Source organism: Astyanax mexicanus, chromosome 6, assembly GCF_023375975.1.
Source record: "Astyanax mexicanus isolate ESR-SI-001 chromosome 6, AstMex3_surface, whole genome shotgun sequence".
Lineage (NCBI taxonomy): Eukaryota > Metazoa > Chordata > Actinopteri > Characiformes > Acestrorhamphidae > Astyanax > Astyanax mexicanus.
In genome coordinates, this window is record NC_064413.1 from 27,278,963 (window position 1) to 27,304,594 (window position 25,632).

A 25,632-nucleotide genomic window follows, 5' to 3' on the forward strand; every position below is an offset into this window, starting at 1 on the left:
ATGTAATCATGATTCTTCTCAATTATACAATAGCTAATCATAATTTGTGTCAAATACACAATAACTGATTAATCTGTTCCAATATTATCTAATTATATTTTGTCTCAGACATATGATGACTGATCATGATTTGTCTCCATAACACAATAAGTAATGATTTGTGTCAATATGGTAATTAGTAATGATTTATCCTAATCATACAATAATTAATCATGATTTGCATCAATAACATGATAAGGGATCATGGTTTGTCTCAATAATAAAATAACCAATCATGATCTGAATCAATAATACAATAATTGATATAATAGCTGATCATGATTTGTGTCAGTAACACAGTAACTGATTCTGATTTATCTCAATATGATATCTGATCATGATTTAACTCAATAATATATGATCCAATTCAGACTGTTCTCCTAACTAGTTCCCCAATGGTGTAACAAACTACCGTCCACTATTAGAGCAGAAGTCACCTCCTCCTTTCCTCCTCGATCCCATTATTACCCTGTTGGCCTCCTTTAGGCCCTGTCAATAGTTTTTGCCTTGGACTTGAATGTTGCTTTGGATAAAAGTGTCCACTTAATGCAATATAATGTAATGTAATTTATCTCAATAATATGATATATGATTATAATGTTTCTCAATATACAGCTCTGGAAATAATTAAGAGACCACTTCAGTTTCTGAATTAGTTTCTCTGATTTAACTATTTATATATGTATATGTATATGTATATGTATATGTTTAAGCACAATGAACAGTGCTGTTTTATTCTATAAACTACGGACATTTCTCCCAAATTCTAAATAAACATATTGTCACTTAGAGCATTTATTTGCAGAAAAAGAGAAATGGCTGAAATAACAAAAAGAGGCAGAGCTTTCAGATCTTAAATAATGCAAAAAAAAAAAAACAAGTTCATATTGATAAAGTTTTAAGAGTTCAGAAATCAATATTTGGCTATATCAATAGCCTGGTTTTTAAGCACAGTTTTCATGCATCTTCTTGGCATGTTCTCCTCCACCAGTCTTACACACTGCTTTTGGATAACTTTTGCAACTGCTGATGCAAAAATGTAAGCAGTTCAGCTTGGTTTGGTGGCTTGTGATCATCCATCTTCCTCTTTATTATATTCCAGAGGTTTTCAATTTGGTAAAATCAAAGAAACTCATCATTGTGGTCTCTTATTTTTCTCCAGAGTTGTATGTGATTTTGATTTTCATAATACTCAAAATACTAAACATGATTTTACACAATAATTTAATTTAATCTGTGCCAATAATATCTGATTATGATTTGTCGGAAATACGATGACTGACCACGATATGTCTCCACACACACAATAATTAATAATGATTATTTTCAATATGATAATTCATCATGATATGTGCTAAAGATACAATCATCATTCATAATTTGGATCATGGTGTGTGTCAATAATGCAAAACTGATAATGATCTGTGTTAATGATGTGATAGCTGAAGTTTTGTCTCAGCTCATAATATATTAACTGATAACTGCCAGTCTAATTTATCTAGCCTATACGTGCCTCCAAGACACACACCAGCTTTATTACTCACAGTATTTCTTGTGAACAAATACAGCAGAATGATCAGCTGTGAAACGCGCTGTGGGCCTATGGCTGATGCTTTAAGTAGTGGGTTTAATTTTAGTAGTCTACATCATCCTGTCCCTGTCAGACAGACTCCTCTGTTCTCTATAATAACCGAGGCCCCGCCCCCCCGGTGACGCCATCGCCTGTCGTTCAGCGGTGCTGTTGCAGGAGCGCCCCCTCCTCCTCCTCCTCCTCCTCCTCCCTCTCTCGCTCCATCCCTCCATCCCTCCATTCAACAGAGTGCAGGACAGGAAGGGATGCTGAGACGGTAAGGCCTCTCTCTATTAAAGCGATATGAATTTAGGGATTTACGGGTTTTTTACTGTGTTTTTCGCGGCGGTCTGTTGATGAAACCCGCGCCTGAAGAAGCTCTGATTAGAGAACAGCTGTAATCTAGTCATTTTAATCGGTCACCTTGGAAAGGTTATAAACGACGGGGTTCAGTTTATAGGGGCCTGAATAGATCAGGAATTATCACAAAAATGACACGTTTGTGTAAAGCACTGGATGAATGAAAACAGCACTGAGCTATCTAGCTATAGCACAGGCTACACCATCAGATTACAGCTGGGCTCTGGAGCAGGGAAAGGCTATCAGTATCACCCTGCTTCATATAGCTCCTCGTCTGCAGATACATAAATCACACACAATAACCCACAAATACACACACACACCGCTAAAGCTAAAATTACCCAAAGCCAATGACTGGCAGGTGAATCTGTTTATAAGCCATTTAACTGCATTTAAGCCCCGAGTTAGCTGAATATTAGACCAGGGTTAGTAGGTCTAGACACGACATGCTGCCATTAAACAGGTCTCTATGCATGTCTGCATATCCTTAGTATATCTGATCTATGTGACCAGCTGTTTTAGCAATAATTACACGATTATAAACATATCTATTAGGGCTGTGCCATATCGTACCCTACATAATAATAATGTTTTATTTAAATACCGTTATTGCAAAAATACCCCGAAATATCATAATATTATTTTAAGGCCAACTTTTTTATTTAAAAGGAAAATTAACATTGTTCTCATTTCCAATTAAATATCTACTACATACAGAATATATCTGTCCATTATCATTTATTTTACCTAAATCCTGTATATATGGAGTGCATTATTAATATCATGTTATGTTGGATAATAGACTTCTGTTACAGTCTGGTGAAAATCTCTCTTACAGTTTGTGCCATATCATTTCATATGCAATAATATCGCCAAATAAATCTGTATATTCATTTTGTTGCAGTAGTGTATTCTTGATATTTCTATTCAATGTTTTGTCATGTCCTTAAATTGAGTTACTATTAATTTCAGTCTCATATCTGCAATTATTAGGTTTTACCAGTAAATACTTATGCTAAAATCACCTATACTCACTTAGTTTAGTAATAAAAACTAAAATTACAGACGTCTACAGATATCTGTAACTCTTACTGCAAAATTAAGGTCCACATTTTCACCAATTAATTCTGACCAGTACAAATGACAATTAAAGATTCCTCTAATGTAATTTGACTTAAAATGATGAGCATTTGAGTTTTGACCATTAATTATAATAAAATTATTATTAATGAATAAAATCAACCTACAGTTTATTTTAGTGTTTAAGGGAGACCATGCGTAAAAGCGACGCCTCTATAATCAGCACCAGCGCAGCTCCGTGTTCAGATTAACTTGTCAAAAGATAAATCAGATGTCTTTATGGTAATTTACTTTTAAAACTTTAAAAACGTATTTTGATGTTGCTAAATAACAACCAACACACATCATTTACGACTCAGTAAAATATTAATGCAGTACACAAGGGTGTATGTCTGTATGTATTTAAGTGGCGTATGCTAAGCTAACTAGCTTCATTACTACTGATCGAATTTTCCACCTTAAATCGTGTAGCTCAGGAGCGGCTCCATAATGTAAACCGTCCTTGCGTTTAAGGTGGAACTGAAAAGCCGATAGGATACGCTGTTAAAATAGCAGTCAGTGGAGCCATTCCGAGCTCCAAATATAATGTACACTGTGTATACACGGTATAGTTCCGTTCTACCTTAAATCGTGTATTATAGTTTCTGTGGCACGGGAGAGGCTTTATAATGTAACCGTCGCTCCGTTTAAGGTGGAACTGAAAATTCCAAGGATAGGCTGATCAAATAACAGTCGGTGGAGCCATTCTTAGCTCCAAATAGACTGTCCACGATAACTTATATAGTCTGTTTAACTCCATATACACGGTATGGTTCTGTTCTACCTTAAATTGTGTGTGGTTTTTGTGTGGCACAGGAGCGGCACCATAATGTAGCTAACTGTCGCTCTGTTTAAGGTGGAACGGAATATGTCAAATTAGCAGCCAGCCGGAGCCATTCAGAGCTCCAAATAAAATGTAACTTACCCGGTGTTATTGATTACTGATTGATTATTTACAGTAGTTACAACTAGGCATGTTTGTGTGTAACGCTATATTTGCTCCCTCCATCCCTCCTTAAATGCAGCGGAGGAGAGGAATGGACGATGGTTGACACCTGAACACTAGAGAACAACGATGAATCCGGCCACAGGAGGCGCTGGAGAAATCCCACGGCAGGCAGACAATAGCAGCATGAAGCAGCAGCAGCAGAGAGCATCCTCCCCGGCCAGAGGCAAAGACGTTACACCCAAAACGCCCTCCAAAACCAAAGCCGTGTCCTCGAAGCCCAGCGGCAGAAACAGCCGCAGCAGCTCTCCCGCCAGCACCGCCAAAGACAAGCCGCCCGGCAAGAGCTCCGCGTCTGAGAGCCCCACTCTGAGGAGAGCAGAAAAGGCCAAGAAGCTGGAGGAGCGCACCAGTTCCACTGAAGACTCAGGGGGCACCGACGACTCCCCTTTGAAGGGTGACACCTACCGCGTAGTGTCTGATCAACCCAGCTCTTCCAAATCCTCCCAAGGGAAGGGCAAGAGTCAGAGAGCAGAGGGGGCAGCCTCCAGCAGCAAACAAGCACCCAAACACCCCGTGGGCTGTGGCCCTGGCTTTTGGAGAGAGGGATGCCTGCAGTCTGAGCTGATCCAGTTTCACATGAACAAGAGCTTGAAGAAAGAAGGAGGAGCGCAGTCCAAGACAGCAAGTTCTCCACCCAAGGAGAAGATGGAGCTGTCACTGGAGGCAGCACACAGGCCTCAGGAACCTGTGTCTAAGATGGACCAGGAGTTAGAGTCAGAAATTGACAGGCTGAATGATGAAAATGATGACCTCAAGGTAAGCCCTAAAGATCTCAAAGAAGGTGTATCGTAAACACGTCTTTAGATATTGTCGAGTGATATTTTTACCATGTTGCCCAGCAAAAGCTGAAACACTCTGTCACTGATGACACTGATGTAATGTGTTATATTTATCAGCATGAAATAGAAGAGATGCGAGCAGAGATGGATGAGATGAGAGACACTTTCTACGAGGAGGATGCCTGCCAGCTGCAAGTCCTGCGCAGAGAGCTGGAGAGGGCCAACAAGAACTGCAGGATCCTCCAATATCGCCTGCGAAAGGCAGAGCGGAAGCGTATGCGATACGCAGAAACAGGCGAGATTGATGGAGAGCTTCTGCGGAGTCTGGAGCAAGATTTAAAGGTGCAGTTGATATTGTGATAGTGAAATTGTGGGCTTTAGGCCAAAGATGTTCAGATATGGATTCTTTCATTCAAACCCAGTCCTGGATGTTGGACCCATTTCACTTCACTGGTACAGAGTGGATGCAGATGTTAATGGAACAGAAGGTTATTTGAGGCAGTGATATAGTTTGTAATACACATATCAGAGACACTATATGAGAAAGCTGGTCTTTTATGCAATATCGAATTTTAAAATATGTTTTATCAGGCCATATGATGTATTTTGTCTATAAACAGATCAGATGTTGCATACTTATTCTTCATAATAAAAATAACATTATAAAATGGGGTGACCAGGTTTGTGCAATGGACCTATAATGGAAATTTAATAGGAGGCTAAGTCATTCACACTAAATTTGAGTGCCAGAAGCAATGTAAATGTTAAGTCATTAATCATTAATTTCATCTGTTTAGACATTTAACCCCATTCCCTTTCTCATTTTTTCAGGTGGCAAAGGATGTATCTGTAAGACTGCACAATGAGCTAGAAAATGTGGAAGAGAAAAGAACAAGAACAGAGGATGAGAATGAAAAACTGAGGCAGCAGCTGATTGAGGTGGAGGTGACTAAGCAGGCTTTACAGAATGAACTGGAGAAAGCTAAAGAGGTGAGGGGTTTAGCATTAAATATTGAAGTGAAGTAAACTAAAGCACAGCACTACACAAGCAACTTATATAAGAGATGCCTCATAAAATGCTACATTAATTATTTAATAGTCCACCTTTATTGTTGCATGTCCAATGCCCAATGTTTTATAATCCTGGCATTTATGTTCCATTTGTATTAGGCGTCTCTAAAACGGAGAGGAGGCAAAGATCCACAGAAATCAGAAAAGAGGACTCCACAGACCCCAACAGAGGTAACAAAAATGCAGAAAAAGCAATTACTCGTAAACATGGACAGAATGCACTGTCTATGCATAAACTGCATTAACCTGCACACAGTCAGGAAACATAAAATGGAAGAGCAGGCAGTTCAGTTTTAAGAGCACAAAAGTGAGTGGGGGAAAGATTGCCAGTGAAACTCCAGTTTAGTTAGACTTAAAAGATATTCAAAATACTAACCTCTTCTTAATCCGATTTTTGCAAGCATATTTATAGATGCATAGAATGCATAAAATGCATAAAATTGAATCGCCTAATTTAATTTAGGCAGACCTGCTGCAATCTACTTCAAATAAACCTATTTATTAAATGCGTCTAGATTAGATTTGGTCACATTATTTGATTAGGAGAAAACAATGGTGATAAAACTCAGACCTTTTTCCCCAAGTTTATTTACTTTTCAGTTTCAACAGTTTCAAAATGTGTTGAAATGTTTCTACAGGAGGAAAATGATGACCTAAAGTGCCAGTTGGCTCTCATTAAAGAAGAAGCTGTACTGATGAGAAAGAAGATGGCTAAGATTGACAAAGAAAAGGACCGACTTGAACAAGAGCTCCAGAAGTATCGCTCTTTCTATGGTGATGTGGACAGTCCTCTCTCTAAGGGTGAGGCTGGAGGACCCCCCACCACACGGGAGTCTGAGCTAAAGCTGCGTCTTCGGCTTGTAGAGGAAGAAGCCAACATCCTGGGAAGGAAGATTGTAGAGCTGGAAGTGGAGAACCGTGGGCTGAAGGCAGAGCTGGATGACGTGCGTGGAGAGGATCTGGCCAGTGGAATATCAGACCCCTCATCCCGGGAGCAGGGTGAGGCACTGTTAGAGATGCGACAGCAGCTGCAGTTAGTGGAGGATGAAGCTGAGCTGCTGCGTCGCAACCTGGCTGATATGGAGGAGGAGAATAAGCGGGTGACGGGTGAGCTGAACAAACTCAAATTTAAGGCCGGCTCACATGAGGGCCCACGACACAGTGGAGGTGCGGCGGCAGACGGGGCAAAAACCGAGGCTCTGCAGGAGGAGCTGAAGGCTGCCAGGCTGCAGATTAACGAGCTGAGTGGGAAAGTGATGCAGCTGCAGTACGAAAACCGGGTGCTGCTCTCCAATATGCAACGTTACGACCTGGCTTCACACCTGGGTATCCGGCCCAGCCCTCGGTAAGGCTGAACAGTATTGTTTAGTTTCTTTTCAAGCCATATGCTTAGTATTATTTTTAATCTGAATTACTTGTTATATATTGAAACAGGTGTTCTAGTTATAAAAGAGAAAAGCAGTGGGTTATTTTTGAAATATAATTCCAAAAGAAATATAACTCCAAAAAACACATCAGTAGCTTGTGGACAATGCTACCATTGCAGTGAGTTAGACATGGTGCTTTGATCCAGAACTAATCATTCAATCAGTAGCTGACCTAATTTTTGGTCATCAGATCCTCACAGCATCAGTCATGATTGGAATGTGGTGTTTTCTTCGTCCTTTGCAGTCACAGCCCCAGGGACAGTGATGCCGAGAGTGATGGAGGCCGCAGGGAGAGCGATGACGACTCCTCCCGCCTCCCGCCACATCGCAAGCGTGAAGGCCCTATTGGCGGAGAAAGTGACTCAGAAGAGGTCCGCAACATCCGATGTCTCACACCCACTCGCTCCCTGTACTCTCCCGATAGTCGTTTTTTATCCCGAAGCCTCAAAGATCGGCAGCAAATGATTGATATACGCATAGAGGCAGAGCGTCTAAGCAGGACCATCGACAGACTTATTGCTGATACCAGCACCATCATCGCTGAGGCACGGGTCTACGTGACAAATGGTGAGCTGTTTGGCCGGCTGGACGAGGATGAAGAAGGCAGCCGAATACGTGAGCATGAGCTTCTCTACCGCATTAATGCTCAGATGAAAGCTTTCAGGAAGGAGCTCCAGAACTTTATCGACCGGCTGGATGTTCCCAAACCAGAAGATCGGGAGAGTGAAGAGCCCCTCTCTGTAAGTCTAAAGACATGCAGATCAAATTCTTACGTATTTCAGTCATCAGACACAAATTTTCTTCTTATTTCTCCTTCATATTCTTGCACTAGAACAAAAGTGAAATGTTTGATGCTTAAAAGTTTTCTTTCTTGCATAGCTGTTTTATTTCTACTTTGTTATTAAATGTTTAGTTAAATGTAGTAATGATAATTTCTGTACATACTCTTGGAGTGATATAGACTTTTAATAAATTGGTAATTATTGGTTGTTTATCAGTGCAATAACATCTCTACATAAGTACAATTTCTGACTTCTTCTTTGTTCACATTTGCTTTTCCTCCACATTTGCTTTTCCTGAATTTTATTTTTTTTGTATGTTTTTACACCCACTCATCCAGATGTTCCAGCCTATCATTTTGCTCATCCTTATTCTTGTTTTATTCTCCTCCCTATCATATGGTACTATTTTCAAACTGGTCTTTCTTTTTACCCTTTTTTTTGTTCTGTAAGCCCGCCATCTCCCCTCCTTTTTTTTACAGTCATATTTTTGTTTTCCTTTTCGATTTATTTTGGACATGTCATTAAGGTTATACAAGGTACAGGAGGCTTTTCATCTGTTTACGCACGGGCTACAGTTACTCAACCAAACACACGCTTTCAACCTTCAGTGATTTCTACAAATCATCTTTACAACAGCCTATTAATGTGGTAAGTAGAACTAATATTGAAATATCCTGGTTGCTTTGCTACATTAAAGTATAGAACAGACATTTATAATGCACATAGAAATTATTAATATAAACAAACTATGTCAGTGTTTTTTTGTTTGTTGTAGTTGTGAATATTTTGATGATATATGACATATGTCAACTTTTAAAGCTGTATTAATCCATTTAGGTAGTCCATGGTGAATTTAAAGTCATATTGTCAGCTTTAGTCTTCTAACAGATGGTTTTACTTGGATATTTGCTGGTATTTTATAGAATTCGTCCCTTCACCTGTACAATACTGTCAGTGCTGTTGACAGCAACACAACCCCAAAGCATGATAGATCCAAAGTGTGGCCAAGGAGTTCTGTTTTGACTTGAGTTTACAGCACATGTTTCCAAAACTCATCTGCTTGTCTGTAGAATTCTTCAAACACAGAGTTTTGTGATTTTAAGATTTTCTTCTTAAAGCTTTAATTCGGATTATGATTGTGCAAGCAACTCTAGTGTATATACACTAGAGTTGCCTGCACAATCAGAATCCTCAAGCTTACAATGCTAGTAATAGAGGCATTGTTCCATTCCACGGAAATTCATAAATATTACAGAGAAATTTTCAGCAACAGTTAGAATTCATGCATATCCACAGAACTAATTTTGCAGTCTGTTCACCTATCCTACCTAATTGTTCGTGCTTATCAGTCTCAACTTAATGTTGAGATGGCAGCACCAGGAAAACTACTCTGTGTTTAAAAAGTTTTTTTTAATAAACTACCTTTGTACTTTTAAAGTTTTCAGTGCTTCGTTTTATGTCAAGAATCTACCAATTAAGTATGGAGATACTTTGAGATTGTTAATGGCGTAAAAATAATGATTCCTTTGCACCAGAAACTCTATGCTAGCATATCGATAAAAGAGCTATTTTGGAATGCTGGGGGTGAAAAACTTATTTGTTATCATTTTCATTTCACTCTGGATGTCTCCTTTAAGTAATAGTTTGTATGTCTGATTAGAATGTAAAATTATTTAAGATTTATTTAGATTCCAATCAATCTGGTAACTCTCCTTAATTTCATGTTTGTTTTTTAAGGGGGAGCGTTGGGGCTGGATTTGTTTGGTGCTAGGCACCCCTAAACCTCTGATGCTAGAATATACAGCTCTGGAAAAAAATAAGAGACCACTTAAAAATGATGAGTTTCTTTGATTTTACCATGTTGAAAGCCTCTGGAATATAATCAAAAGGAAGGTGGACAATCACAAGCCATCAAACCAAGCTGAACTGCTTGAATTTTTGCAACAGAAGTGGCATAAAGTTATCCAAAAGCAGTGTGTAAGCCTGGTGGAGGACAACATGCTAAGATGCATGAATAGTGTGTTTAAAAAACAGGGTTATTCCACTAAATATTGATTTCTGAACTCTTAAAACTTTATGAATATGATTGTTGTCTTTGCATTATTTGAGGTCTGAAAGCACTGGATCTTTTTTGTTATTTCAGCCATTCCTTATTTCTGCAAGAAAAACCTCTAAATGACAATATATTTATTTGGAATTTGGGAGAAATATCTGTAGAATAAAACAACAATGATCATGACTCAGAAACTGAAGTGATCTCTTAATTTTTTTCCAAAGCTGTAAAATCTGGTTATTGCAATATTTTTCCAGTTGCTGTGCAGCTCTGAGTGAGATCTGAGCTCAGTGAGCTTTGGGGCGGGAGCTGTGTGTTTTGAGAGAAGGGCTGTAGAGAAAAACTCACGTCATGTGGGCAGTTATAAGCAGCTGGAAGAGAGATGCGCGGAAACGGGCAAAAAACAGGGACGTAAAACAGGCTGAAAGCGTTTACGGTCTTAGTGAGAGCAGCTGACATTAAATTTGGGTCCGTTTGGTGCGTTTTGAGTGCGTTTTCTACCTACCTGGATATAAACGGAGCTCAGCTTGCTACATACTGGAAGGTAAGACAAGGAGAGAGCAGCGCCTCACAACTCAACTAACAATTTTTTTTGTAACTTAGCTAAATTAAGCTGTTTACTTAAACCAGCGCGGCCAGTAAAACGAGGCAAATCAAAGACAGGTTAGTTTATTCTGGTTTATTATAGCTTACTGGTGGAAAAGGTGGCCTTGTAGGCTAGTAAATGAAGCGAAATTGGGACTTTTTAGGCGGTATTAGGGTAGATAACGTAAAGAAACAACACGGAAAGGACACGGGGACGCCAAACGGAGAGGAGAGGCGATGGTCAGCTCCGGACCTCCTCCTCCTACCTGTGATAAATACGGAGCTGAGCGCGGAGCTCCGCCGTGGAGCAGCAGAGTGGGCTGTGTCAGATAGCTACAGAGGAGTAAAAATAAACCCAAACTCTTACATCAGTGCGGCTCCGAGTATTTTGAGCGGTGGACTCTTGAACCGGTGTCATTTTTCCGTCGGCTGAGGGGACGAGCGGCTCGCTCCAGCAGTCTTCTAGCCGGAAAAATAAATAAATAGCGCATTAAAAACAATGTAAGAGAAGACGCTGGCTCTCTCATGCCGTAGCCAGAAGCTGTGGAGGTGTGGAGAGCAGGTGTGGACCGGCGGACCGTGGGGGACATGGCCGGGACAGCGCAGCGGACTCGGGGACACCCAGCAGCGGCAGCAGCAGCTCCGGGTCCTGATGGAGGACTTCAGACGAGCTTTAATACAGGATCCGCGTGGAGTGCCTGAGAGATGTGGAGCCCGTTTGGGAATGGGTCTGGGCTGCACAACAGCACTACTGGAGCTGCAGGAGGAGGTGGTGGAGGTGGATATGTAAGCAAAGCGCAGGGTTGGGAGTTTGTCCCCTGCTCCAGGCTGGAGAGAGAAGCTGCTGGTGGTGTTGGAAGGAGAAGGAGCAGAAGCCCCAGACCCTCCCCTCGCTCTCCAGCCTCTCCAGGGGCTCGCTTTTTCGAGGCTTCACCCACACCTCCAGCAACAGCACCAGCATCATCACCAGCAGCCTGTTCTGATGGACAGAGCCCGTGGCGAGAGCTGCAGGGACAGCATGCCAGGCTGAAGAAGAAGCTGGAGGAGATGAAGAGACGCCATGAGCAGGAGAAGGACGATTGGTTGAGGGAGAAGGAAGTTCTGTTGAGAGAAATGGCCAGCATACAAGTAATAATGAACAACCAATACGAATGAATGGGGGGGGGGGGGCAGTTAACACTGAAACTCCCACTGACACATTATTCTGACATTTTTCAGTCAGTGTGGTAAGGGTTGGGGGTTTCCAGCCTGTGGTTAGGGGCCTGTTATAAAAATAATTGTGTGATTTAGAACAGTTTGTTACCACACTGATATACAGACTGGATTAGTTTCTCAGGGGGTCCTGGGGTAATTTTCTCTTTTATGGATGGGGATAAAATCGTCCTCTGCGATTTTATCCCCATCCAGAACGACCGTGTATGTGTTTTTCTAAGATGTCCTCTGAGAAAATTACAGGCTGAATTACCTTTTTCGCTGAACTCAGTGGTCCTCCGATAATTTTAGTCCCGTCCGGATGGACATCTCTGAGTTTCGCCACCTCACTTTAATAAAATAGCTATTTGTCCACTGCTACACACCATAATTACACTTTCGCCACACGTTTCCATGGAGATCCACATGAACACAACAGCTAGTGTAAATGGAGGAGCTACTGAACTCAATGTCACGTGACTGAGAAAGCCTAAAAAATACTCACTGGTCCTCCTTTTTTCAATTTCAGTCTGGATGCAACTGAGTAGAAGTGTGAAATATTTTTCACAGACGTCCCCCTGAGAAACTTATCCCGTCAGGATAGGGCTTATGTTAGTATAGCAATAAAATTTCACACACATTTAATTAAAAAAAAGCAATTAACTGGTAATAAATAATAATCTGGGAAATATGTTGTTGTTGTTTGGCAATTCGTACTGCCCAGCCTATTTTGCTAATAAATGCTATTTGCTTAGTATCAATCATGCAAGTAGTATACATAATAGACACTAGCAAATTAGCAAATAATGTGGAAGTCAAATCGAGTTTTGATTACCCAGATTGGCTTTTGCCTTTTCTTTTCAGGGTGGGGAGAACCGGAGGATATTGCTGGATCTGAAGTCAGTTTTGGAGGAGGTGCAGTTGGAGGTGAAAAGGGAAGAGGGCAAACGGAGCGAACTGCAGCTGCAATACACAAAGGACCGCTGTGCCTGGGAGCTAGAGAGAGCTGACCTGAAATGCAGAATTGCACAGGTACTGAAATGTGTCCTTTCCATGTGAATAAAACATAAATTATTACCATAATCCATGATAAAATGGAAGAGCACAGAGAAATATTGATACATTTCAGTTTCACAATGTTTTCCATATGTCAGTGTATTTAATTTACCATGACAGGAGTTTGTGTTTTTGTCTGTTTACATTTTGAAGCTCCTGGCAGCTGACAACAGTTACATTACATTACATTTGGCAGACACTTTTGTCCAAAGCGACTTACAATAGTCGCGTCCTGATTACCACAGTGTAGATACCACTGCTTTTATACAGGGACAAAATGTTATGTTGGTATTTATCTATCAGTCATGTCCTTTACAATTTAACTGTAACTACACAGGTATACCCTTTCTTAGCCCTATCAGTTTCCAGTGCAGCATAAAGCATGTTTGGTTTCTATAACTAAAACACCGGGTGACTGAGAGTTCACTGAAGCCACTGATGACATGATTTTAGAAATTTCTAAAACAATTTAAGAAACTTAATTTTAAGAAAACTTTATTCCAGTTTCTATGAATGAAAAAGAGCATTTTTAGTATACTATAAATAGGATAGTTCAATGACAAAAGTAATTTGAAGCAAGAAACTCAATAAAAGGCCCGTTTCAGAGTCTATAGCGTGTGCCCCACATTACAGTGTAATACTGATATCCCATATGACCTGATGTCTCATATGACCTGCATTTACCCATGTAGTAGTAGTCACTGACATTTGGCCTTGGTTGACCCCAGCCCACCACAGATTGTTTGCATGTACACTGAAATTAAACCAGCTAATAATACATTGGCACCTCTACAGTATATTATACTGTATGCACTTGACTATAACAAGTACATTTCTTTCTCAGTATTATGATTTATTGTACTGTCATGTTTAAAAATTTCACCAATTATTAAGATAAAAAAATAAAAGACTAAAAGGCTCTGTGAAATTTCAGACATTCTCAGACTTCCTTTGTCTTTTTCTCTGTCTGTTTTAAACACTGGAACTTATTGATAGGTTCTGCTCCCACAGAACTTCTGTGTTTGACACCCTTATAAAGACACAGGCCAGACTTCTCTAGTGTGTTTACTGTCCTCAGAGAGAGCAGGTTTAATCCCCTCCTGTAGTTTATGCATTAAGCTTCGAGTGAGTCTCGCTAGAAGGCTCTCCTAATACAGTAGTGCAATGTAGTACTGTTGGGCTGAGGAGATGGCGAGGAGAGCTGCTGTGGAATGCTGTAGGGGTGTACGCACCTCAGGCAGGAAGTGCTCTGATATTAGATACAGATTTGTCCTGGCAGTTCATGCCGGACTTGGACCATGAATTGAGACAGTTTTGCTTTGTTGTGGCCAAGTTGCTAAAAAAGCTTAGCTGTGTCATTTGTGGATCACTTAATCAAGATTTGTGCATCTAATCTAATTGACTTTGGTAGTTGTGGCAGTGTTTTTTTTTTTAAAGACGGCCATTTTATTTCGCAAGTTGACTCACAATAACACGGCTGCACTTGTTTCTCTTCAAGAAATGTGGAAAGGATCTGTGTTTAGCTGCACACACCAAGCCAAAGTATTGGTTGGCATAGAGAATAGAATCCAGGGAGGAGTCGAATGAAACTGCTAAAGCCGCTTTCTCTGCAATCCACATCCTACCGCAGCTTATACTGCAGCCTCAGAGGACATCCCTGGTTTACCACCAAGCATGCATGGCCGGGTATTTGCCAGCATATTTCCCTGCATATTTTTGATTTTTATAACAGAAGTGGTGTACTCTGTGTGTCCCTGTTGCCCCACCCTTAGGAATGTGAGATGCTAAAGCATTGGTTCTGCTGTCTATTTATAGTGGTCCGCCTCTGTGACACTCTTACCCAGAGACAGAGCCTCAGTCACAGAGCCACCGCAATGATCATATTTTAAACTGAGCTCCAAAACAGCAGGTTGTTTCCCTCAAGCCAGATCACATGACACAAAATAAATAGTGCAGTGTTGTACATGCCCTTGGTTTGTAAACACACTGTCTCAACCCTTCTAGTAGGATGCATGTATATGACCATGTCCTAACCCCTTTTCATGGTCCAGTGGGTTGTTGTTTGTCCCGGACAGATTTGAATCTGGTTTTGTTGCTATGAAGCGCTGTCCTATTTCTGTCAGTGTTTGTGCTTTGGGACAGATGGTGAATCACTCATCATGTGTTTACCTGGCAAATGTGACTAAAACATATTAAAGGGGATGTGGGACAAAGTCAAAAATCATTATTTACACTGCTGTAACTAATTACTACTATTTATCTACAAGTTGTTTGTGCTGAATTACTATGAAAATAGAACATACATGTGCATAAAGAGGTTGGTAAATTAAATAAGTTGTGTAGATACTGTGCTGTAGTATAAAAATAATGACGTATTACAGTGTAAACCAAAAGCTTTTCATCATATCCTATTGGTTAGTAAACCATGTCCAAGAAAAAAGCGTTGGTACAAAGGTGCCAATGAAGCTATCAACAGCTTCTCAAGACACAAGTATCCTGTCACTTACAGTAGTTGTAGCAGTCAGTGTTGAGGAGAGCTACACAAGATTCTTGACAGGAACGCAGGGTTTCCATTTTAAGAGCAGCTCAATGGGATATGTTCACAAAGTCAAAGGACCAGGCTGTTTAAACACCTGCCACTGCTGCAGACACAACACCATGATTTATACTACTAGCCAAGGCATGCCCATAAATCACTGTGCTGCTGTTCACATCTGAATGAACTCAAGTACCAGTAACCAAAATAAATAGGCAGAGTATTCTAAAAATGTGAGGCCAGTGATCTATAGCCAGGAACCGAACCTGTGTAAATAATTCTACTGAAATAATGTTTTACTGTTTGATCTGCTTTCTGCTTTTGTTCTGACATTATACAGTGTTTTATTGGCAATAACACACTTGTGGCCAAACAATACTCACATTTTTAAATTTTTCAAAAGTTAATTTGTAAAGTCTACAGTTCTATACATAATACAATACGCAATACAATACATATCATGATACATGGGTTTCAATACAATTAATTGCAATAAATTGTAATACTGTAAGCAAGGTATAAAAATACAGCATCAATCAGTGTACTGTGTTTTTGCTCAACAAAACAAAATATTGTGATTCTTAAATATATTAATATATTCTTACACCCCTAATGGATAGCCTTTTGTACACAGACATGCCAAAAGTCATGGGATAGTGGTATGCAAATTGATCATGAAGTATTACCTCAGGGGACTTGTAAATGGCCACATGTCTATAAGTTCTGAGGTTTTATCTTGTGATAGGGCTTGAAAAGAACCTTACCAAGTTATACCACAAATGCAAAAATGGTCTCACTGTTGTTTACTAAAATATATAGAAATTGGCCTGTCACGATAACAGTTGTTTGTCCCAGAAATTATTGCAATAAACGATATTGTTGGCATTTTGAGACCATTAAATGCCACTAATATAATAACATAATATCACAAAGGAATTAAACCCTTTTAAAGACAGTATACTTACATATATACACATGTATATACATACTCATTGTGAAGTGTGGAGGCGGGGATACCATGGGTCCACCCCACACCATGACGTGCAGCCCCGTTCTGTCCCAGCTGGCCCGCATTGGACTGGCATAGACCTTGCCTCATTTTGTGCAAACACAATGGACGATATCACGATTAATGAAATGGTTGAGGTCATGTCCATTTATTGAACGATAAGTCGATAATGTTATTATTGTAACAGGCCTATATAGAAATGATTCAGTAATATATAAAATCTAGAACTAAAACTAGTTTCACTGAATCCATTACTATGAAGCTGCATCAGTTTCTGGCATCACTGCAGGCATGCATATTTCTCAATGGCATGGATCTCCTCTTTCAAAACACAGTGAGTATTGTGTCAGTGCTCATTAGACAGTCATGGAGGCCAAGTCCTTGTAACGTCTCTATGGCATATGGAATCTTTCAACACCTACTTTTCCAGTATGTGTAAAATTGGCTTTGGCTAATAATCTTATGGGATAAGTGTGAGGACAGAAGTCCCTTATATCCTCACAGCGTGCCAGCCATCCAGACTTTTCCTGTCCTCCTAACCCCTTTATTTCCACTTCTCCTTAAAAAAACTGTTTTAGCGTTTTCCTCGAAATATCCTCCACATACCCTTGTTTCCCTGTGGTACTCATTGAATACTTGACCCTTCCCCTCTGCAGTTGGAAGCCAAAGGACATAGCTCAGTGGTGGGAACGGTAAAGAGCTCGGAGGGTGGCGATACACTGAGGAGGGACCGAGAGGAGCAAAGGAGGCTGCTGGCTGACACCCACACTGCAGCAATGGACCTGCGCTGCCGGCTGGAGCACAGCGAGAGGAGCTGGATGAGAGAGAAATCTGAGCTGCTGGAACGATTTGACTTGGAGAGGAAGGAGTGGGAGAATCAGCTCAGGGACATGCAGTGCAAGATTGAGGAGGTGAGTCTGCAGATGGAAGCCAAGCCCAGGATATAGTGTGCCACACCCTAAAAGTCAGCTAAACAAACTTAATGCTGTCAAGCTTATATGGAACTAATTACTAAATTGATAGTGAGCTCCAAAACGCACCAAAAAAGGTCAGAATTAAACATGTATTAGACGTACAGTCGAATGCTGTGAGCAGACATTTATGATTGCTGAATTTGTGATTGTTGTTTACTGCTAAAAGTAAGAATAGGCTCATTATGTCGGATTTAATACATGCTCTGCTGCAGTCTTGGACTGTTAGTGGGTGGTGAAAAAGAAGCGAGATGGAATTACTGAACCCCAGGGGAGATCTGGCAGAATGGATTTAAATCTGACACTCTTTGGAAAAGAGATTAGCTTTTTAATGACACAAGAGAACTGGATTGAGAGCTTAACCAGTGGAACAATATGCTTTGAAAAATGTGAGCTGTAGCCCTCCCAAGTACAAATTCAAAGCCAACAAAAGAACAAATGAAAAGTGAAGGAAATGAATAACTCATTCTTATTTTTCTGAGCTCCTGCACTGAAATATATTATATATTGTGTGTACAAATGTCAATCTAGAGGTATTTGGAGGCAAGTGTGAGAATTCTCAAAAGTCTGTCTATCTGTTTCAGTTGTATAATGAAGTGAAGACCCACAGAGAAAGAGGTGCTGTTGGACCAAATGCAGATGCACAGAGGGGTGCCATAAGGCTCAGCACACGCTCTGCCAGCACTGTGTCCAGCTCCCTAACGGACCCCTCAGAGGCCCAAGGCAGCAGCTACTCTGAGCCTCTCACGCAGCGCAGTCACAGCAGCACCGGTTCCAGTCACAACCACAGCGAACTCAGTGACCAGCACTGCCGTGTTCAAAGTGGGCCATCAAAGCAACGCAGCTCCGGGAAGTTCGAGCACGGGGAACTGGAGACCATTAATACTGCAGAGCTGGAAGACATGCTGCAAGGGTGTCTGAGTAAAGTACTTGACAGCACGCCCACGTCTACTGGACAAGAGGACCTCCTCAACCCCTTCAGGACTTTTCAGAGCATGGACATCAACTGTGCGAGTGATAAAAAGAAGAACACAATGGCTCTCAATGCTGTGAGTTTTCCTGGCTTTCAACATTTGGTCACATAAAACATGACTTGGGTTACTGCCACCGCTTAGTTTCACTATCCCAGTGCTGTTGAATATTTTATTACAGTGCAACCCTTTTAAGTTTTATCTGGCAGAATTGTTGTTTACCGTAATACCATCTGACTAGCTGAGTTACTTATTTGTCTTAGGCTCTTAAAGAAATAGCAAGGGTAAGTGAGGAACTCTGCAGCTACCAGGATGAGATCCGAAGGAAGTCTGATGTCAAGAGGTAATTCCTAATAAGTTTTCATGAATTAAGACTGCGCTACACTTGCTTCATTGAGTAAATCTTATTTTCTTCCTCAGAAGCCGAAGTGAGTCAGCGTTCTTTCCAGAACAGGTTGAAATGAGCGAAGAGTTGGAAACAGTCAACGCAGATTTCAGCTTGAATGAGTGGTGCAAAGATCTTCAAGCCCTTGACAAGCAGAAATGGATCAACTGGGAGGATATCAAAAAGGAGTCGAGCAGGACGGATGACATTAAGCCGCTTGTAAAGAGAAGACAAGCCCCTCCCATCCCTGTAAGGAGCACATCTTGGTACCTGAACAGTTCCCCTGCCAAAGAAGTAGAGGCCAGTGCACCCGAACCACTCAAAGACAGAAGGTGTCGAAGCCCTTGCATTCACAGAAAGTGCAACAGCCCCTCCATAGTTCGGAAATTTGAGGCAATGCTACAAGAGAACGAGGGAAAGATTCTGACAGACTCTGGGATTGTGTCCTGCTCAGTGCCTCTTGATTCCAAGTGCAATATCAGCTGCTGCCAGAGCCGGTGGTCCTGTGATGGAAGCAGGTTTGGCAGCAGCAAGTCATCCACGTATGTGCCTGTCCAAAAATGCTTCTCAGATGTTAACATTGCGGCTGCAGGGGCTGAGTGCAGTCAAAACCAAATAGGTGTAGAGAATAAACAAAACCTGAATGGAGAGCATCTCATGGACTCAACACACAGGGACATAGCTACAGACTCTGCACAGTCTCTGGATGTAACCTCACCTTGTATCAATACCACCTCTCTGAGAAATGAGACATTAGAAAGGAAAACGGCTGAGTTCAACCGCATGCTCTTCCAGGCAGGCATGGGTCTTCGGTGCAATGAGGACAGTTTCAGCTCCACAGATGAGCACGGCACAGCTGACAGTACCACTGCCATTCCATTATCATATCTTGAGGACAATCCAACAGATATGCTTGCCGATCTCATGGTACAGCTTCCAAGGGACAAATGTGCAGAGACTGCTGCTCAGACATCACCACACTTAAAGAGCCACACAAGGAACTCCATTTCTGACCTTCCACCTCTGCAGCAGGGTCTTAAAATGAAGAAGGTTCCCTCAGACATATCCGAGCATCTAGGACTTAAACACGAAGTCTCTAACTTTGTATGCCTGCCAGTGCACACAGAAGACAAGGAACTAAAGCCTTTGTGCCTGGAGCACAGGAAGTCTGCTACTTACTTTGATGCAGGTATGAGAATCGATCAGACTACTTTAGATGTAAGTTCACCCCAGCTGAAACATCAGACAGATAAGCCCTGTAAAACAAAATCTGACAGCTCAGGTCAGCCTCCCGCTGAACCAAAATCCAAACAACCTGAACGTACACAGCAGGACACACCTAACACCAGGGCAAGAGTTTTAGATGAAAATCCTTGGAAACCTTTGACTCTGGCTGCTTATCCTCGACCAGTAGAGTCTCGATCCAACTATGGAGCAGTAGAAAGGATTCTGAAGAGTTATGAAAATATGGGACGACCCCAGCAAGACTCCAAAATGCAGTCCAGTCCAGGCAAGGAGGAGGATCTTAAAGAGCTTTTGGATATGCTGGAAATCCAGCATCAATCTAGAGCCAGTCATAGACTCACACACACACCTCACCACCAGGCTGTAACCCACAAAGAGGCACATGTAACTGTGAAGGTTAGTACCCCAGTGCAGAGAAAAACACTCCCTGAAACACAGCCATGCAAATACACACAAGACTGTTCAAATGAGGGAGGAATGGTATATGAGGTGCAGGTGTAGACGTCTCCTCTGTGTGTGTTCTGCATACACACAAACAATAGTGTGCCCAGCCAATACAACTATTAGTCATGAAAAGTCTTTCTCATGGTCTGAAGGCACACTGTAAAACAAAATGCTTTATATCCTATTATTTGCAGTGCTGTAGTGAGTTTTTCATGCATCTGGAAATATTTAAAATTTATCAGGGAAAATACCCTGACTCCAGAAACCTTTAAAAAGCACAATTAAAATTCCTGAAGTTGAATTCCATCAAAAATATTTCCAGGTTGCACAATGCCAAGCCCATAGCTATTAAGAGCTATTCAGTTTTGGTATGTGCAGAAAACGAATGCACCTTCTTATTATGGAGGTGAAGCTTTTTCTCTAGGCCACTTAAGTCAAAAAACTAGTAGCACAGTATTTTGGCATCGCCACCAGGTCTAAAATCAAAACCTTTCATCTCTGGCCCTGTTGGAAACTGCTTTTAAGAGAGGAGGCAGGGCTTGCAGTGCAATTACCAACATATTTCCATTCGGCCAGGAGAAAAACAGCTCTTGTCACAGGTTATTTTTGTAGATTACTTTACAGACTACACGCAAGTCAGCCACTCAAAAAGAGAGATTAAATGTTTCTCATCTACGGTCTGCTCAAAATTGAGGCCATTCACAGCAAACAAGGCTGCATCTGCATAAGGAGCAGTCATTTATGTACAAGCCAGGAATGCTTAGATATCATCCCGTAAGGCTATTCTCCCTTTGTTTTTCGAAACCTTACAGAGTGAAAGAGACATCAGCACACCAAAAAGAAAGAGAATACAGAAGTTTAATCCTAAATTGCACATAACTTCCTAAGTAGTATATTATTCATGCTACAAATTCTTAATCTAAACAGAGCAGAACAGAACAGCATTTACTCTAATTCATATAACAGAATCTGAAATATAGTGTTGTTTATGTGTAGTCATTGTACGATTTAGATTACTATATTGGGAGTACTATATGGGGACTTTTTGATTTGTTTTCAAAAGAATCCGTTTTCCAAAATTTTCACCTTAAAGAGGATTTCAAAAAGCTGTGATCAGTGTCCAAAAATGTCTATTTCCATGAGGCATAAAACTCCATTGATAAAATATCCAGATACCTTTGGAAGCAGCCTAAGTTTGATAAATGGTAGAAAACAGCTTACTGGCAGCTTTAAATGTATGAATTATGCATGCAACATTAAGGTTTCTTAAAAATGTTTGTCTCTACAGCAAAACAAAGAGTCCACATTAAGCGCCAAGAAGAGTTTCTCACGCCCAGCCTGTCCTGCAAAACGACGTCTGCCCTCGCGCTGGGCTAACCGCTCTTCCTCCACCTCATCTACATCCTCTCCCTCTCCCTCACCAACAGCACAGCCCACAATCTCCACACCACTGCAAATGTTCACCTACTCCGCCTATCACACAGAGACAGTCATCATGTGAGAACGTATAAATAAAAAAATATACGACTGATCAGTGTTACAAACAGGCTAACGGAGTACAATGCCTTCCTAGCTGAATGTTGCCTCATCTCTTCCTGAATACCTTTGTACATACCAACAATGACTGTTAATCCAGCTCATTTATCAAGTTACGTCCTGTCCTATTGTTGCTTTGTATTATTTACAATTTTGTATAGTCTGCATATCAAGCATATCTCTATCTGTTCCCATCTTGAGTCATGAAAAGCAGCTGCCCCTTTTCCATGATTCATACCAAAGGCTGTGTTCAGAAACCAATGATCAGATTTCCATTCTTTGTACCTAAAACTGCCGTGATATTTTTCCTTACGTTTTTAGATGCCTCCTTAACTTGAGGCCTAGTTTGTTTGTTTTTTTAATCATACCTTAAAACTGTAGTGTTGACAACTGCAATGAAATCATTTGTTATATTTCCTGACTCTTATAAAAATGACTTGTATTTAAAAGACTAGAATTATAAACTCACTTACCTGTTTAAACTGAGGTGAGACATATCATTAAAGTAAAGCCTACAGCCTCTGTTTCCTAGTAATAATGATCTTGAATGCGATGGCTTTTATCAGGTCGACACAAATAAAGTAAGTACAACACCTCATTTTCCTTCTCCTCATTGTTGAATGCGTTGCCTTTTTAGTGTCCAGTCAAATGCATTTTCTGCCCACAACAATTATTGTTCATTGGACAGAGACATCATATACCGATCAAACATTTTAGCTGTTACCTTGAGTGGGTGGGGGTTGTTTCTCAGTACTGCAGTGGCACTGGAATGGTGGTGGTGTGTTAGTGTGGTGTGCTGTACGAGTTGAGATTCTCCTACTGAGCTGCACCACCTTGTAGATGCAAAGTCAGACAACTTGCTGCACAGTCTGTATACCTCATCCTCTATTCTGTTGTCTCACAGTACTATGTTGGTGGACTGTTTTCTGTCCAGCAGCACTGCTGCATCTGACTGCCATGTCTGTGACACTGCAGTGCTGAGAATGATTCACCACCCAAACAATATCTGCTCTGTGGTGGTCATGTAGTGTCCAAATTATTAATGAACAGGGTAAATAGAGGACAAAAAATTATGCAAAGAAACAGAAGGAATACAGGCTGTAATTATAGCTCTACAGAATGTCATGCGAAGTCGAAAAAGTAACAATGGGCGTAGAAACAAGAATGTGGTCCTAATGCTACGATTGATTGGTATATATCAATAACATTCTGCCAAGCAACATCCTGTTCCTTTGATATTATGATAGCTACGTAGTTTGTTGACAGCCCCATTTCAATCCAATCACCTGAAATGGGTTCTGATTTCAGTATCTAGGACACAAGTTTGGACTGTGACCAACTTTAGTAGTCTGTCAGTCTGTCTGGGGATATTTTAACAGCCAGAAGTCAATAAGGTCTACCAAGTACAAGCACGGAGACACCTAACCCTAGCTGTAAAGTGGTACCCTTTGACTAAAATAGCAGGTGCGACAATGTTTTGGTGCCAGAAACCCTACCCAATGCTGATATAAATACTACGTCCCTTTCTTGAAGTGGAGTCATGCACAATTTCCTATTTTCCAATTGAGGTATCTGTGTAGGATCTGTGTTACCTTTTAATGTGGTTATGAGATTTGCTGCACAATAATCGCTTCATGACAAAAACAGAGCAACATCATAAGTTTGATGCAGTAGCCTTTACATATTAGAAACAATTGTTCTTTCCCTCATTGTGCACTTTTAAAATAAATCTAGAAATGTACCTAAAACATTTAATCACAGCTGTGGCATCCTGTTAGCTAAGCTTAGAATAAAGGCTGTTCCCATGTGTTTCACCCCATCTTTCTCCACCACCACTCGTCAACCATTCAGTCCCTCCTCCCCCAGATCTTTCCCACCAGGAAGCAGAAGGCCATGTAAATAGAAGTCCCAGAGCTGGGGCATCTGTCATGCTGTCACTCACTAGACCTGAAATAGGCATTTTACTGCCACCTTAACTGTCCTTCTCTCTAAGGGTGTGGTTAGATTTTGCATGCAACAAATATCCAAGACTGTGAGGTCAGAAATTCAATCTCACGAAAATCAGAACAGATCTGATTTGATTATTGAAAGACAGAGAACCTCAAAGCACCAAACAAACAACTTTTAAATGCAGTTATCAGTCTATTTATAGTGTCATGTGAACAGCACACTCTAATTTTTTAGATCGGAGTAAAGTATAGAAATCCGATTAAGAAATTATATAAAGAGAGATGAATTTTATCTCAGTAAAGCATATTTCTCAGTATTTGTATAGTCTTAAAGTATTCTAAGATTTTTTAGTCTGTGCATGCAAAAACAGAGTTTAACACAGCACCCGCAACAAGAAAACAAACCACTTTCAGAGCAACACTAAAATTGAAGGATTAAAAAAGGTATGTTCATAGTATGCCTCAGTGTATTAAAAATGTTAGGAAGTTGGGGTTTTCCATGATATTTACATCACATCTGATTCTGGATGGTTACTGGATGGTTGCAAAACAAAAAAAAATGATTACCTACTTGTGTAGACTGAGATTTCCCATTATCTGATTACCCAAGCTCATTCAAAGGTCTTAATTAGATTACCTACAAGGGCCAATATTCTGCAGTACTCATAGTATGAAATGCATTCACTGTGACATGGATTCCTTAAGATACTGAAAACATTCTTTGTAGGTTCTGGTACATGTTACCATGATTGATACAAGCACTTTTTATACTGTGATTCTCCCTTTTTCAAAAAATCTCAACGATATTCAACGATATATTGGATGCACATGGTCAGCAACAACACTCAAATAGAGTGGTATATTTAAGTAATGATTGATTGGTATTAACTGGCCAGAAGTGTGTCAGGAGAACGTTCACCACAATTAGACCACCTCTTGACACAAGGCCGGTTGGGTTCATAAATTCAAGCTATTGGCACCAAATTCTGACTCTACCATGAGTCAAATTCATCAGACTAGGTTATATATTATTTTTTATTTTTTATCTCAAGCTACTTCTTATATAGTATTATTGTTTTTAGCAGTCTGCAATCAAAGCTTATGCTTGGAATGCATTATGCAAATAGTACTTGATATACAGTACTAGATTTACACTAAGTGTAAATACCGGCAGAATAAGACAATACCCAAAAGTCGTTTTTATTGCAGTATATTGATATTGTTGCGATTCATTGCTCTCATCACTGACCTCGCGCGTAAATCCGGTGTTGTGCCGAATTCAGCACCCCTGTCAGGACAAGCACCCTCTCTTGGGAGTGTGCACCCACATCTTCTTGGCTTTGACTTTACTTAGAAAATTAAAATACCCAAGATGCTGTTCTAAGCTACACTGTCTCGTAAAAAACAATAAAAAAGAAACATATTATTTTTGGGAGGGACAACTCCACATATGTCTGATATCCCCCCGGTTTCTACGCCAATGAGTGTACCTAACAACATAATTGTTGTCAATAGTGTGATGTTACACTGAGAGTTATTAATAGA

General features: G+C 40.6%; 1 protein-coding gene across 6 annotated transcripts; it reads left to right on the forward strand.

Annotated features, from left to right (window-relative positions):
- The first annotated feature begins 1,796 nt into the window (after positions 1 to 1,796).
- LOC103033673 (protein SOGA3) lies at positions 1,797 to 22,736 on the forward strand. Of its 6 annotated transcripts, none has more exons than XM_022673775.2 (9): positions 1,797 to 1,886; positions 4,114 to 4,853; positions 4,994 to 5,218; positions 5,708 to 5,866; positions 6,047 to 6,118; positions 6,586 to 7,292; positions 7,619 to 8,114; positions 8,683 to 8,804; positions 12,850 to 13,007. In XM_022673775.2, exons 2-9 carry the CDS (start codon positions 4,164 to 4,166, stop codon positions 12,881 to 12,883), a joined length of 2,505 nt encoding a protein of 834 aa, XP_022529496.1. In that variant the 5' UTR covers positions 1,797 to 1,886; positions 4,114 to 4,163; the 3' UTR covers positions 12,884 to 13,007. The 6 variants fall into 6 exon arrangements, with proteins under 6 accessions (XP_022529496.1, XP_022529495.2, XP_049336387.1 ...); XM_022673774.2 differs by lacking the exon at positions 1,797 to 1,886 and adding an exon at positions 3,297 to 3,331; XM_049480430.1 differs by lacking the exon at positions 1,797 to 1,886 and adding an exon at positions 3,944 to 4,004.
- The last annotated feature ends 2,896 nt before the right edge of the window (positions 22,737 to 25,632 follow it).